Source organism: Phyllopteryx taeniolatus, chromosome 5 (genome assembly GCF_024500385.1).
Source record: "Phyllopteryx taeniolatus isolate TA_2022b chromosome 5, UOR_Ptae_1.2, whole genome shotgun sequence".
NCBI lineage: Eukaryota > Metazoa > Chordata > Actinopteri > Syngnathiformes > Syngnathidae > Phyllopteryx > Phyllopteryx taeniolatus.
The window spans coordinates 3,812,134-3,827,874 of record NC_084506.1 but is presented as its reverse complement, the minus strand read 5'-3'; the positions used below and the strand labels follow the sequence as shown (position 1 = coordinate 3,827,874).

The 15,741-nt window shown below is 43.9% G+C and overlaps 1 protein-coding gene across 15 annotated transcripts in view; it reads right to left on the bottom strand.

Moving 5' to 3' along the window:
- Window positions 1-15,741, bottom strand: part of ppfibp2b (PPFIA binding protein 2b) — a 93,960-nt gene that overhangs the window by 35,243 nt on the left and 42,976 nt on the right. For 10 of the 15 annotated variants that reach the window (XM_061772723.1, XM_061772717.1, XM_061772715.1 and 7 more), the window contains 2 exons: window positions 3,895-4,041; window positions 869-1,096 (listed from right to left, as the gene is read on the bottom strand). In XM_061772723.1, coding sequence (XP_061628707.1) covers window positions 869-1,096; window positions 3,895-4,041 — 375 coding nt within the window. Of the gene's footprint in view, window positions 1-868; window positions 1,097-3,894; window positions 4,042-4,146; window positions 4,454-8,255; window positions 8,405-15,741 lie in introns of those variants that run through there. The other 5 variants (XM_061772724.1, XM_061772726.1, XM_061772728.1 and 2 more) reach the window with 3 other exon arrangements.

The following is a 15,741-nucleotide window of genomic DNA, read 5'->3' as shown; positions in this document are numbered from 1 at the left end:
CTACAGGGTAAACATAAAACATAAACACTTTTAGTTCACAGATGTAAAACCAAAATGGTCATTGAAATCGCTTCACCTACAAAATTATTGCTCGGGGGGGGGGGGGGGGGGGGGGGAACCAATCAGATAGGTAATTCTATTGCCAAACGATACACATGCTAAGATGGGAGGGAATTTGAACAGCAGGTTCACGCTCGTTGCGGTTATAAAGGTCTCCCAAGCAAGAAACAGTGGTTAATACAGGAAACACGATCTCCTGGAAAGAAACACCAGCCCGTGCCTTTATCAACAATATGGGGTAGTGTAGACCCAACAAGTGGTCAAAAAAAGTGAAAAAGAAGAGGTTTCACATCATAAATGCCTACTGCAATGTCTAATTTACAGGTGAACCATGCTATTTCTATCTCAAAACATCTTCTTTTGGAAACCTTCCTTATTAGGCAAGCACACTCCCATGAACCTGGTTAGTATAAAATTCAGTCATGCAAGTAATACATAACAAATGAAGTACTGTAAAGCCACACCGTTGCTTCAAGCTAAGAGAGATGCTCAAATTCTATATGGAATTGTGACCTGATACACAAATAGTGGAGTAAGTCATTCTGTTTGGAGTTGCTATGGCTATTTGCCATCATCTCAATTCATGGAAGCATGTGGAAAACCATGTCTCCATTTCTGCACGAAGCAGAACGCGTCTCGACCCAAACACCCTACAGATATGAACACTGCAGACAAGACAAAAGTTGTTAGTTTGATTCAGTGGAAATGTTTAAATAAGAGGCGCAATGTAGACTGGTTAAAGGGGGAGAGGCGAGGATGTAAGGAGGTGGAAGAGGGTAGGACACAGTCATCCTTGAAGTCTCCCTACATTTGCTGTCAGTCCTCCGTTGTGCGTCCAAGCACCAGAGTCACACAGGCTAAGGTTTGTGCCGCTTAGCCTGACCACAGGGCTGTGACCCTGGGCTTGATCGGCCAGTGACTCTCCATGCTGGGCGTGGCAATCTTCCAGGGCCCGTTTCTCCTGAATGCGAGCGCCGATTTCCTCCTGAAACCTGCACATCTGCTCCTGGAGCTCACTGATGAGATTTACCACGCACTGGGAGGGAGCAGCCCATGAACCATGGCAGACAAGTCAAGGGTGATAGAGCAGGAAATTGTTGAGATGAGGAAAAATACGAATGAAGCAGTTGCAAGGTCATAAAAATGTAAATCTACCCTAGCAACACATGTCGGTAACCTGCCTCCTGTAAATGAGAAAAACAAACCCCAAGATGTGCAAACAACCACTGTGAAAATGTATTATAACGGTTTCGATTATATTGTTATAAGTAAATGCTACCAACATTTCTTTGAAGTAATACAAATAGATTCACAGACAAGGGTAGAAAAGCAGAAATCATCAAAACAGTGGTCACTATAAATATATAATGCATACTAGTACTAAGATACAGCGAAAGACAATAAATATTTAGTATACAGTATTTCTAATAGTGTGATCCTTTGTTTGATATGAGAGACTACGCATGACAAATTTATTAAGGGCAGGACCTAGAAAAGATAGAAGAGAAATATTGATTACCAATGCCATTTGCAATAGGAAGAAGGAGCAGAGATGGTGCATAGTGCAGGGTACGTTCCGCAAACACACAAAAACGGCGAGAACGTCAGTAAACAGTTTCACATATACAACTACTGGATCCTGCGTATTCAATAGGTCATTGAAGGATGCTTCAATGTGATGTGAATAAAATTAGAAATATGACTAGAATAGTCAAATCGAGGGTTGAATTCTCACAAAGCCAGATATTGCTGTCAAACACATTTTGTAGTGTGAGAGTCCAGCACGCTTGTCTGGCAGGACAGAAAATGAAGCTGCGGCACCGTCTCCCCCCGTCTCTCTTTTCCTTTTTTCCTTTACACTTCTTAAATCAAGCATGCTTTTTGACATGTTAAATGCATGCCACAATGCCTCCATTCGCTCCGTGTTACTTGGTTCTGTGTTTTCTTTTGTGCTCTTACAACATGAACCTCTGTGCTAAAAAAGTAAGTATCCAGTTAAAGAATAGCAGTGGCCAAAGGATGAAAATGGGATGGATATTAAGATTTTAACTCAACGTGATGAGTTTGTGCAAAAGGACAGAATGCACAGTAAAATTATGCATTACTAGTGGCAATTCGGGTGTGATCAATGTTAAGTTGTGCGTTTGTAGTTCCCCGACAAGTTGCGTGTACACTGTAGAGCAACGCGCGGCTTGCAGATGTGTTCCAAAGTGAGAAAATAACAACAATTACACAAATTCAATTCATGTTTAATAATACTGCACATTCCCCACATAAGTCACCACTTTTCATTATTTGGTGACCAATGTAGTCGACAGTGCAAATTTGACATTTGCCAGCCAACGTATCCTCTGGCAATGGCAATGGATGCCATGTGATGACTTAACATTCACGCATGTGCACACTCCAACTGAAGCTTTGTGCCAGAGTGGAAGAGCAGCTGGGTGTCACGATGAGTAAACGCCACAACAAGACAGGCAAAACAGCTAAACAGTGTTGGTTAAGGCACATGTTAGTCAGTGTTTGTGTCCACATACCGTAGTATACTCAACAAAATGACTTTGCACAATTACAGTACATCTAATGCAGAGAAAGTGATGAAGGGACCTTAAACAAATGATTATTATCAAATTAGTAATTTACCATTATTGGTATTTTCTTATATTCCTACTGTTAGTGTGTACATGCTGCTGCTTTTCACGCATATGGCGAGTGTTTGATTCCCAGCCGTTGCCAGACTACCCAGGCGCTGGCTTTTCCAAACCTGGCAAAAAAATGGGTGAGTTGCATCAGGAAGACTATCCAGCCTAAAAACCGTGCCAAACAAATCATGCGAGTGGCTCCCTATGGCGACCGCTGACGGAATCAGCCGAAAGTCACAACTACAACGATTAGACCATTTTTATGTTTTATTTTATTCTAAATTGCTTTTATTTATTAAGAGACAATTGTTTGTTCTGGTGTATTTTGGAATGTGGCTAATGTGTTTGATTTTATTGAGCAGGAGCTGCAACTTTTCAGTTTTTACGCTATGCTTGTAATGTTAACTTAACCCTCGGACCTTAAGTACTTATTACTTGAGTCCAAAACTTGTATTGATGAATAGGACCAAACATGGCTGAAACACTGTAGAAGCTGGTTGGATTTAGCTTGTTTCAGAGTGCCAACGCTGAAGCGTGTGTCCACAGACCTTTTATTGTTACCTTTGACAGTGATGACAGGGACTATGAATGGGGGAGTATAGCAGGGTGGGGGCCATCCGTTTGTCTGTTTAGAATTTGGCTGACACATTTGGCTTCCTGTAAATATGTGCTTTGACAACCAAATTTTCTGGATGGGGATTAACCAATATTTATTTAGCCAAATTGTCAACAGGTTCACTCTGTCATCATACAACAGGTGACATCAAGCAAACACGAGTTAAGTGGAATTTGTGCCAAGCATTCCAATAAAATCAGGCCATAGGGCCCCCATTAAGACTTCTGGTAAGCTGCAGAAACTTTTATTTTGTTGCAGCATAAAAAAGCAGGTTCTTATAAACATTCCCTTTCCCTAAGAAGTAGCAAAAAATGTGAATATTACAAACAAACTTGTATACAGATATAATTAGACAGTAAGCATTAAGTTGGAATATAAGTACTCAAGCTCCTCTAAACAAGATCTAAATACTGTGACTCCACTGCAATGCCATAATCTTGTACCAACACTGTTGTATAGCTTTATAGTATGACATTATTTTGCTAAATTTATAACTACATAACATAAAATGATTAAAGTAGTTAATGCAGTTCTGCACTTGAAAACACAGGCGCGCACGCACACGACTTTCCCTACCTCTGCTTTGTTCTGGTTTGTGTCCATGGGATCTTGTAGATGTGTGTTGCGCGTTTCCTCAATGCTAACCAACTTCAGTTTCAGGTACGAGACCTCATCCATCAGATCTAACTTCTGAGTTTCCAGAGACGTCCTGCTCACCAGCTCCTTTGAAAAACAAATACAGCACATTGAATAAATTATGAGTGTAAAAAAAACCCCATCAAGCTATAAAAACACAAATACCAGACTAAATGACTCAACACAATATACCAGAGCGAAGAGTAGTCGGCGTTTAGAACACTCCTTTTCCTGAGTTCAGTGTTCTTCCCACACTGACAGATCAGGGGAGACTGGGGACCCAGACCCTATGAAGCTAAATATACATACACTCACATACAGGCAAGGGCTCTATTAATAAAACCCAATGCCTCTGTGGTATGGCACAAAAAAACAAAAACATCAACAAAAAAACTGTGTAAAATAAAAAATTGATAGCGGCCACAAAAAAAGTGTATGTATGTTTTTGCTGCCTCAAGCAAGCATACACAATTGACAACCACGGGTGTGGCTTTCATTTCCCCTTCCAAATTAAGCGCAATTCCTCTTTTTTTTCTCCTTTTTGTTTTAAATAGCCTTGGAATATATATATATTTTGAAGCCTTTGATAACCAACAACTTGCTCCAGCTGGTTGAGATGAAAACATTTTAGAGGTAAATGAAAAATTCTGGACACTGTTTTCTTACTAGTTTCACAAAGCCTTTATAATTATTTATTGCCGAGTAGGTGTCGTACAAGTTTATCTACCGTTTACTCATTATGGCTAAGTCAAGAAGAAGACAACTTTATTGAGCGGGGGAAAGTAACCAGTGACAGCAGCAAACATAGTACAATAGCATGAAAAGAACAAACATTATGAAATAAATGAGAACACAATAAACCAGCAATCAATTTGAAAGTGTGTGTGTGCACTGCATAGTTATTTCGTGTAATTGAACAGTCTTACTGTTGCGGGTAGGCCTTTGCTAGTGGTCCTTCCTGCACCTATGTTGTAAAAGGTCTGGCACTGTCTCCCATAAATAGATGGCAATTAAGGTAACCATCCATTTAAGCAGACTTCAACACGGACTCAGGTACGACTGACATCTGAGACCGGATGCTACCCATTCACCTGGCTGGCACGTGTCCCTGCAGTTAAGGAAGCAGTGCTGAGGCAGGTTGGTCTCTTATGCAAATTAGCCGCACAGTAATTCATTTGGTACGAGCATCCTTGTCCAAGTTGCTCAGTCGATTGACTCGCCTCGAAATGTATTGGAACAGTGAGGCCAAGTCCTGAAGAAGAAATAAAGCACTGGCGTACTTAGTAATAGGTGTCAAACTGACCAAGGAAATAAGAAGATGTAAAAGCATTCATTAGATGGAATTTGCCAAAACGTACAGAGAAATTCAAGTTACTCCATAGAAGCGTGTATTTTATCTGCTAAAGAGGAGACCTCCCAAAACAAACAATGGAATGAAGTCATGGACACACACAAAAAGAAGAATGCAAACGGGTAGTGATGTCAACAAGTAGCACATTATTGTCAGGCCAAGTCAGGAGGGCAATTTAAATGAGAAACGGTTCTCAGTTGCCTTACCTGGTCAAATAAGTAAATAAATAAATACAATCAAATAAAATAGAGCTTACCTTTAAATGGTGCATAATGATTAGACAGCTAATACAACATTGTATCAGGTAGATGTAAATGTTCGACTACTACTAATTGCATTATTGTCTGCTGAAAATAAACGAAAAGAAGCCTAGAATTATGCAATTGCGACTTTTTGTGGATTTTTCCTGTTGTACCGAACTCATACTGAACCATGGCCCCCAAACCGAGGGTACGTACTGAACCGTGACGTCTGTGAACCGGTACACTCACAGTCTATTGTTTTTATGTCTTATTACTGACAGTGGCTAATATTTCTACACTTGTCCATCCATCCATCCATTTTCTGAGCCGCTTCTCCTCACTAGGGTCGCGGGTGTGCTGGAGCCTATCCCAGCTATCATCGGGCAGGAGTCGGGGTTCACCCTGAACTGGTTGCCAGCCAATCGCAGGGCACATACAAACAAACAACCATTCACACTCACATTCACACCTACGGGCAATTTAGAGTCTCCAATTCCTGCATGTTTTTGGGATGTCGGAGGAAACCGGAGTGCCCGGAGAAAACCCACTACACTTGTATGAAGTCAATATTCATCTTTACATTAAAACACTGCCTGAAAAGTTAAATGCCATGTATTTTCTCTGGGAAATATTTGTTTTAATATGATCAATTTGGAGGTCAACCAGCCTCCCAGAACAGATGGTGGTTGACCTTGTTTATATAGATGGCAAGCACAGGAACCTCAAGATTCATATTTGGCTGTAATGTCCTTTGACTCTGACATTAAACATTCATCATTTAACAACTTTGCAAATATACTTTTTTCCCGTGCTGTTATTAATCTTTTTTAAGCTTCTCAACATGAAATATTTACCTATATATATATATATATATATATATATATATATATATATATATATATATATATATATAGAAAAATGTTGAATGGTTGCTAGCACTAAAGTAGCTCTTTATGGGGTCATACTTTGAGTTAAGTTAATTTTAGCATTATTTTATGTTGTTAAAATAACTCTAAAACAAGAGTTCCCAGAGTTGCTAATCTACTGTCTTCTCTAAGGAGAACTTTCTCTTGATGAACACCGCCCAGAGATAAATGAAAGTGTGATTTAGTGAAATACAAGTGTTAAGTAAATAACAGTGCATTATAAACATAATTATAGGTGAAGTCCAAAGTCAACATTCTTGATTTTCTTCAGGCTGTTTAACTGAAGCGATTACAAAGTCATGTGGATATCCACATGAAACATCAATTACATTTGATCATAGTGGGCTCACCAAGCCTCCAAAAGGAGAGCACATAGTAAACAAATAATGTCAACACCACAGCCACACACAGACAGACAGCTAAGACCCCAAATTACCAAAGCGCGTGAGCCAACCGCCCACACACACATGCGCACGCAAAACCACACAGTATTTACGTAGTAATGACAGCTGGCTGTTTGCAATCTAACACCAGTCCCACTGACAGGATCAGCAGCAGTCTTAAGACACATTTTCACAAATCCGTGGCCATGGCGCACAGGTCAGCTGCCATATATTGGCTGTCGCCTAATGAGGGCAACCATGCAAAAAATTGTCTTCTCACCAGCATTTATAGATCTTGAAAAAAACAAAAAACTAATTTGTTCACAACTAGTTCTTTTAAAGTAGAGCAGGTTACATCACAGCATTCATTAATTTGAGCAATCATTGAAAAAAGTCACGACACAGAACTGGTATCTATTAAGTTCAACCAGTGCATAAATCGTTTATAATTTATAACACTATGTTCATACAATAAATGCTCAAAAGAATGACCAAATGCACAACACAGAAACCCAGACAACAATTGTTATTCCTTCCATCATCTCACTTTGCAAACACCTCACATTACTGTAGTTATTCTACGAGCACTTATTATTTGTCAAATGGGGACAATGTCACACACAAACAGCACGGATATGACCACTAAGCATAACAACAGCTGCGGATCAATACAGCTAAATCCAATAAAACCTCTAAACTTAACAAACACAACTCATGAGGCATTGCTCAGGAGATGATGGGTAGTGGCAGGTGGAGCTATATTGTTCGTTTGAAATGGGTGCTTGGAAATCTGCTTTGGATTAAATGCCACTTTATTTTTTTTTGTAAATATTGAGGGGTAAGCAGTAAGTTTGTTCACCCATCATTTTTTGAAAAAGTTGTTTAAGAAAACTCCCTGTTGATGATTCATGAAGGATTTTTTAATTGTGCGTGGTTGTTGCGCCCTGCACTAGCAGCTCTGAATTAGAATAGCAGCAATACAAACGTGTCATACTCAGTAACACACAAAAAGTTGAGATGAAAAAAGAAACATGGACTAACAAAAAAAATCAAAACAGCAACTCAGAGAGAAATTATGATTTTCGTGTAGAAAATATTGCAACATTCACCAATAGTTCAATTTAATTTTATAATAATACCTAATTACAACAATTTAAAGGCACTTTTCATATAGAGTAAATTGACGACCATACACCATACATTACATTAATGGTGATCCATCCCATAAATATATATATATTATGGGATGATGCAGTCAACATGGGACTGCATTTCGTCCTAGAACACCTCGACAGTGCAGGGACCTACGCGAGGATCCTGTTCGTGGACTTCAGCTCAGCGTTCAACACCATCATCCCTGAACTCCTTTCATCCAAGCTTCTCCAGCTCAGCGTCTCACCTGCCATCTGCCAGTGGATTTACAGCTTTCTGACGGGCAGGACACAGCAGGTCAGGCTGGGGGAGACCATCTCATCCACATGCAGCATCAGCACTGGGGCGCCCCAAGGTTGTGTCCTCTCTCCGCTGCTCTTCTCTCTCGACACGAACGACTGCACCTCAGCGAACCCGACTGTCAAACTCCTGAAGTTTGCAGATGACACCACTGTCATCGGCCTCATCAAGGACGGTGACGAGTCTGCATATCGACAGGAAGCGGAGCGGCTGGAGCTGTGGTGCGGCCGACACAACCTGGAGCTGAACACGCTCAAGACTGTAGAGATGATCATGGACTTCAGGAGGCATCCTTCGCCACAGCTGCCCCTCACGTTGTCCAGCTGCCTTGTGTCAACCGTCGAGACCTTCAAGTTCCTGGGAATTACAATCTCTCAGGACCTGAAGTGGGCGACCAACATCAACTCCGTCCTCAAAAAGGCCCAGCAGAGGATGTACTTCCTGCGGCTTCTGAGAAAGCACGGCCTGCCACCGGAGCTGCTGAGACAGTTCTACACAGCGGTCATCGAATCAGTCCTGTGTTCTTCCATCACAGTCTGGTTTGGTGCTGCTACAAAAAAGGACAAACTCCGACTGCAACGGACAATCAAAACTGCTGAAAGGATTGTCGGTACCCTGCTACCCACCCTTGAGGACTTGCACGCTGCCAGAACTAAGACAAGGGTGTGCAAAATCCTCTCGGACCCTCCGCACCCCGGTCACCAGCTCTTCCAGCTCCTTCCCTCAGGTAGGCGCTACCGATCAATGCAAACTAGAACTAGCAGACATTCCAACAGCTTCTTCCCTCTTGCAATCAACTTCTTAAACAGCTAACCTATAATTCCATTACAACAAGCTGGCAATTTTTTGACTTGAGTTTGTTGTCACATTTCTGTGGGGCCAATTATGTATTACTCGTGCACTCACTGTAGTTGTCTCGCCATGCTGCACTATTTGCATATACTGGCCACTCATGCCAGAGTAGCATATGCTCCATTTGCACACTGATTGAGGAGTATCTGTAACATTTGCACAACCATTGTCCCAGATTATCGCACTACTTGTCACTTTAAACCGCATACACTCCTTGAAGTCTCAGCGCCCTTTGCACAATGGTCATTGCACCGGACTATTGCAATATTAGTCATTCGAACTGCTCTAAGTGCTAGAGGACTCTGCATCTTTTTGCACAATTGTTTTTTGTCAATGTCTTTATGTCTCCAAAGTGTTCTGTAAATTGACTGTCTGTTGTACTAGAGCGGCTCCAACTACCGGAGACAAATTCCTTGTGTGTTTTGGACATACTTGGCAAATAAAGATGACTCTGATTCTGATATATTTATACGTATATACAACACAAAGCGCTTTACATTAATTAAAAGATAAAAATAAATCAAGCCCGCCAGTTATTACTAAAATTGCACTTATGGCTATGACTGCAGAGCAGCCAACCTATAGAAATTCACTTCCAGAACAATGTCTGAATTTTGATATTTTCAAAACTATGTCAAGAAAATTTAACATTTCAGGACAGTTATTGCAGTATGTAATATGATAACAATTCTGCATACAGTTCAATTGCAGAAAATAATCATGACTCAATCATCGCAATTGTTAACTTATGCATTCAATATTTTTTATTTTAATGTACTTATTGCATCAACCTTGTAATGGCAGGCACATTTGCAGCCAAAAGTTTTATCTTACAACTTTTTTTTATTAATATTTCCTGTATCCACTGTTGCTGCTGAAACTATGCAAATTTGTGTACTTTTTTTGTACTTAAATGTAATTTTAAATCAATCCTTGGCCCCGCCTGTGTGGAGTTTGCATGTTCTCCCCGTGCCTGCGTGGGTTTTCTCCGGGCACTCCGGTTTCCTCCTACATCCCAAAGACATGCGTGGTAGGTTAATTGACGACTCTAAATTGCTCATAGGTGTGAATGTGAGTGCGAATGGTTGTTTGTTTGTATGTGCCCTGCGATTGGCTGGCAGTTCAGGGTGTACCCCGCCTCCTGCCCGATGATAGCTGGGATAGGCTCCAGCACTCCTGCGACCCTTGTGACAATTATTGTGACAATTATTTTGGTACTTTGCGACTTCATGTCACAATAGCTTAGCAATTAGCATGGCGTCCATGTCTTTCTCCTGTTAACTACTCCTAGTCCTCCCTTCGTGATAACGATATTTGTCAGAAGTGCAGTTTATTCGGTGCCATGGAGGTAATGATTAGTGACTTATGCTACATTGACACTGGACACAAAGCAAACAATCGCCTCTGGGGCCGGCATCGTATTGAGCCTCGTTAGCGTTAGACTTTACACCGATCTGATTGGCTTGATTGGTAATGTATCGGTAATTAGCATTTTATGCTGATCACCTAAGCAGCTTTAATGTCTTAATTCACCAATCCGATCAATTATGTCATTGATCGGCTCCGCAAAAGACATTTACTCTGCGTTGCCATCGTGTACAGTATATTTGAATATACTGGATGACCGAGTAATTTCCCTGGTCACCCACCAAACAGTGCCCATCACACTCCTTATTTCAGGCAATCACCCCGAAAACATTTCCCTTTTTATCATTCCTTCCCCTGAGACCCCCTTATTTCTTGGTATTCCCTGGCTCCAACTCCACAACCCCGCCATAGACTGGACTCGTTTATTCATTACCGGATGGAGTCCTCATTGCCATTCTCACTGTCTGCTTTCTGCCGTTCCACCCTCAGAAGACTCACCACCCTCTGCCGCCCCAGTGGACCTCTCCCATGTTCCAGCAGAATATCATAACCTCTCCACAGTATTCACCAAGGACTTGGCCATGTCTCTACTCCCCCCCCCCCCCACCACCGCCCGTATGACTGCACCATTGACCTCTTGCCGGGAGCTCCACTTCCCACCAGCCGACTCTACAATCTCTCCCGTCCCGAAAAGAAGGCTATGGAGGATTACATCCCCGACTCCTTGGCTGCTGGCCTCATACGCCCCTCCTCGCCGCCGGTCGGGGCGGGATTTTTCTTCGTAGAGATAAAAAAAACACCAGTCTCCGCCCATGCATCGACTACCGAGGACTCAATGACATTACAATTAAAAATAAGTCACCCCTACCCCTGATCGACCAGTCCTTTAAACTGCTCGGCGAAGCCCAAATCTTTACCAAATTGGACCTCCGTAACACCTACCACCTCATCCGTATCCGAGAGGGGGACGAATGGAAGACCACCTTCAATACCCCTCTCGGACACTTTGAGTATCTGGTCATGCCATTCGATTTAACGAACGCCCCTGCAGTTTTCCAAAGATTAATTGCTGACGTCCTCCGTGACATGCTCAACCGGTTCGTGTTTGTATACCTCGATGACATACTCATTTTCTCCCGCTCCCCCGAAGAACACTGCATCCATGTACACCAAGTCCTCCAGCGCCTCCTTGAGAAGAGTCTATATACGTCAAACCGGAAAAATGTGAATTCCACCTATCCTCAGTACATTTCCTTGGCTACATCATTGCAAAAGGACAACTACAACCAGACCCCACCAAAATCCAAGCCATCATTGACTGGCCCATCCCCGCGACCCGCAAAGAATTGCAACGTTTCCTTGGATTCACCAATTTCTACAGCCAATTCATCCGTAATTACAGCAAGGTGGCTATTCCCCTCACCAGTCTCACATCCACCAGTGGTGGACTTTCAGTGGACCCCGGCATCCTCACAAGCATTCAATAAACTCAAATCCCTGTTCACCACTGCTCCCATTCTGCGCCACCCTGACCCTTCCCTCCAGTTCATGGTGGAGGTTGACGCCTCGGATTCCGGAGCTGGAGCAGTCCTTTCGCAGCGAGACCCCATGGCCCATAAACTTCACCCCTGTGCTTTTTTTCCCCGTTGCCTATCTCCAGCAGAAAGGAATTATGACGTCGGAAACCGCGAGCTGCTGGCCATAATATGGGCACTGGCTGGAGGGGACTAAACAACCATTTCTCATTTTGACTGGCCACAAAAACCTTGCTTACCTCCGTACCGCTAAACGTCTCAACCCGCGACAAGCACGCTGGGCAGTATTCCTCAGCAGATTCAATTTCAGTCTCTCCTTCTGTCCCAGTTCCCATTACACCAAGGCAGATGCCCTCTCCCGTATTCACTCACCACCCTCCAGCACAGCAGAACCCGAATCCATCCTTCCGGCCTCCTGTTTCGTTGGAGCGGCCACGTGGGAGATCGAGCAGGTGGTCAAGGAGGGCCAAAAGATCCAACCTGATCCCAAGATGGGCCTCCTGACCGCCTGTTCGTCCCGTATTCAGCACGTTCGGAAGTCTTGCAGTGGGCCCACAACTCTAAATTAACTTGTCACCCTGGCATCACCCGTACTACCCAGTTCATTCAACAGCACTTCTGGTGGCTCAGCCTCATCAAAGACACCCGAGAGTTCGTTCAAGCCTGCTCCGTCTGCGCCCGAGGGAAGTCTTCTCACCGACCTCCAGCTGGCCTGCTGCGCCCCTTGCCATTTGCCAGCCGCCCTTGGTCTCACATCGCTGTGGACTTCATGACCGGCCTGCCCCCCTCTGAAGGTAACATAGTTATTCTCACAATCATCGATCGTTTTTCTAAGTGTGTCCATTATGTGTTCCTCCCCAAACTCCCGTCCGCCCTGGAAACTTCTAACCTCCTTGTCTTACATGTCTTCAAACTCCATGGTATCCCCATCGACATAGTCTCCGATGGAGGTCCCCAGTTTTCCTCTCAGGTCTGGAAGGAATTCTGGCGGTGGGCCCAGCAGCCAGCTTATCCTCGGGGTATCACCCGCAGACCAACGGTCAGACAGAGCGGGCCAACCAAACCCTGGAATCGGCACTCCGCTGTGTGGCCGCCCGCAACCTCTCCTCATGGAGTTCCTTCCTCTCATGGGTTGAATACGCTCTTAATTCCCTCATCAGCTCCGCTACCGGTATGTCCCCATTCATGGCTTGCTTACGGTTTCCAACCTCCACTGTTCAACCTACAGGAGTAGGCGGAGGCAGTCCCCTCCGTACAAGATCACCTCCAGAGAGTCCAGGCGGTTCGGAAGGACGTCCAGGCAGCGCTGAATCGGTCCGCGGCGCGCAACAAGCAGCTCGCGGACCGTCATCGCTCCCCGACGCCCGAATACAAGGTGGGTCAATCAGTCTGGCTCTCTTCCCACGACCTTCCCCTTCAAACACAGTTCCGTAAGCTCCACGCTTCATTGGTCCTTTTCCCATCACCAAAATCATTCATTCCACATTCCACGTCTCGTTGCTCAAGCCTGTCTCCACCTGCGCCCTACGTAAGTTAGCACCCATTATTTATGTCATGTTGTAATGTTGGTTTGACCTGACCTGACTGATTAGAATACATGACCTGACTAGAGCACTGATTTCCAACCTTTATGGAGCAAAGGCACATTTTACAATTGGAAAATCTCACGCCACAGCAACAAACAAAACTGTCACAAAAAGTAGATACACAGTAATTACAGTATGTACTTCCTGCCATCTAATAGAAGAGCATTTATTTGTTTTGTCTGTCACTATGCCTTACTGGCATAAATAGAGGAACAAAGATCCATTATTTCTTGTATTTTTTTTGAGCATCCATCCATCCATCCATCTTCTACCGCTTATCCGAGGTCGGGTCGCGGGGGCGGTAGCTTTAGCAGGGACGCCCAGACTTCCCTTTCCCCAGCCACTTCATCCATCTCTTCCGGGGGGATCCCGCGGCGTTCCCAGGCCAGCCGAGAGACATAGTCTCTCCAGCGTGTCCTGGGTCGTCCCCGTGGTCTCCTCCTGGTGGGATGTGCCCGGAACACCTCAGCGGGGAGGCGTCCGGGAGGCATCCGAATCAGATGCCCCAGCCACCTCATCTGGCTCCTCTCGATGTGAAGGAGCAACGGCTCTACTCTGAGATCCTCCCGGATAACCGAGCTTCTCACCCTATCTATAAGGGAGAGCCCGGACACCCTGCGGAGGAAACTAATTTCGGCCGCCTTTATCCGGAATCTCGTTCTTTCGGTCACGACCCACAGCTCGTGACCATAGGTGAGGGTAGGAACGTAGATCGACTGGTAAATCGAGAGCTTCGCCTTTCGGCTTAGCTCCTTCTTTACCACAACGGATCGATACAAAGTCCACATCACTGCAGACGCTGCACCGATCCGCCTGTCGATCCATTCTTCCCTCACTCGTGAACAAGATACTTGAACTCCTCCACTTGGGGCAGGATCTCATCCCCGACCTGGAGAGGGCACGCCACCCTTTTCCGACTGAGGACCATGGTCTCAGATTTGGTTCCAAATCGCGCACCTGGTTCCAATCAGCACTCATCACAGCCTGCACTTAAGCCTGCCAGATCCAGTGTTCCAGCACCAGAGTATTCACGCACTCCAGCATGCCCCCTGCTCCTACGGACCGTCATCACACCTTTGAAATCTAGACCTTGCACTATCCCCAAATAAACCATTATCAACTGCTTCCTTCATCTTCGTCTGCTTTTGGGTCTACTCCAATAACATTTGGTTACAAACCATGACAGTATTTAAATTTTTTTTTGCAATATGTACACAACCGTACGCTGTCCACGGTTTTTGCTTGCATCATAAAAACATCCTGTATCGGCCGTTTTATTTCAGTGACAAAAATCTCAGTCCAAAACTGAAAATGCACTTTTGGACTATTTTCAGCTGAAACATTTTTGCGGTCGAAATTTCGGTGCACCACTTACTTTAATCAGGATCCCTCGCCGTAATTTGGACAAAAGTAGAACCCAGATTTGTTTTGCGACTGTCAGTGCCGTAAATCCTTGCTGCCTTGGACCACCTGCCTGTTGGCTAGCCAGCTGTGCCTGGCACATAATTTCTCACACTGTGTTGAATCAACTTTCTCCCATTCATTCTGCCACTGTTGCTGTCCACCTTGGCAATGGCTCCTTTTCGGTTTCGGTTGTGGCACTATCAAGAATATCCATGCAGCTCCTCGTGGCTGGCCTAATGGACGCCTCCTTCCACGGAGATCTCGGCGGAGGGCTCAAAGCTACAACTGCATACATGTGCAGAAACTATGCACCAAATGGCATTGGCCATAAACAAAGGCTAAAAATCACAAAATATTTTGTATTTTTTTTCAAACAAATGTGGCGTGGCAGCATTGCAGCTCATTGTCAGAATAAACTAAGTAGTATGTTATTCTTTGATTTGCTGTGATTCGAATCCAAAAATTCCAATTCGGCATTAGTTGTTTTTTCCGGCGGACTGCTAATTTGAGTCATGACTTATTTTTGAATAGCTGGAGTGAACATCATTATTTTCTTTTTTTACAGATTGGGCATCAGATATCATCATTATATTGTGCAATGTATGTATCGTAAAAGTTGTTCAACGTAGTTCCCAACAATAAGGTTACTCTCAAATAAAACTGTAAATTGTGTTATGAATGACACTGA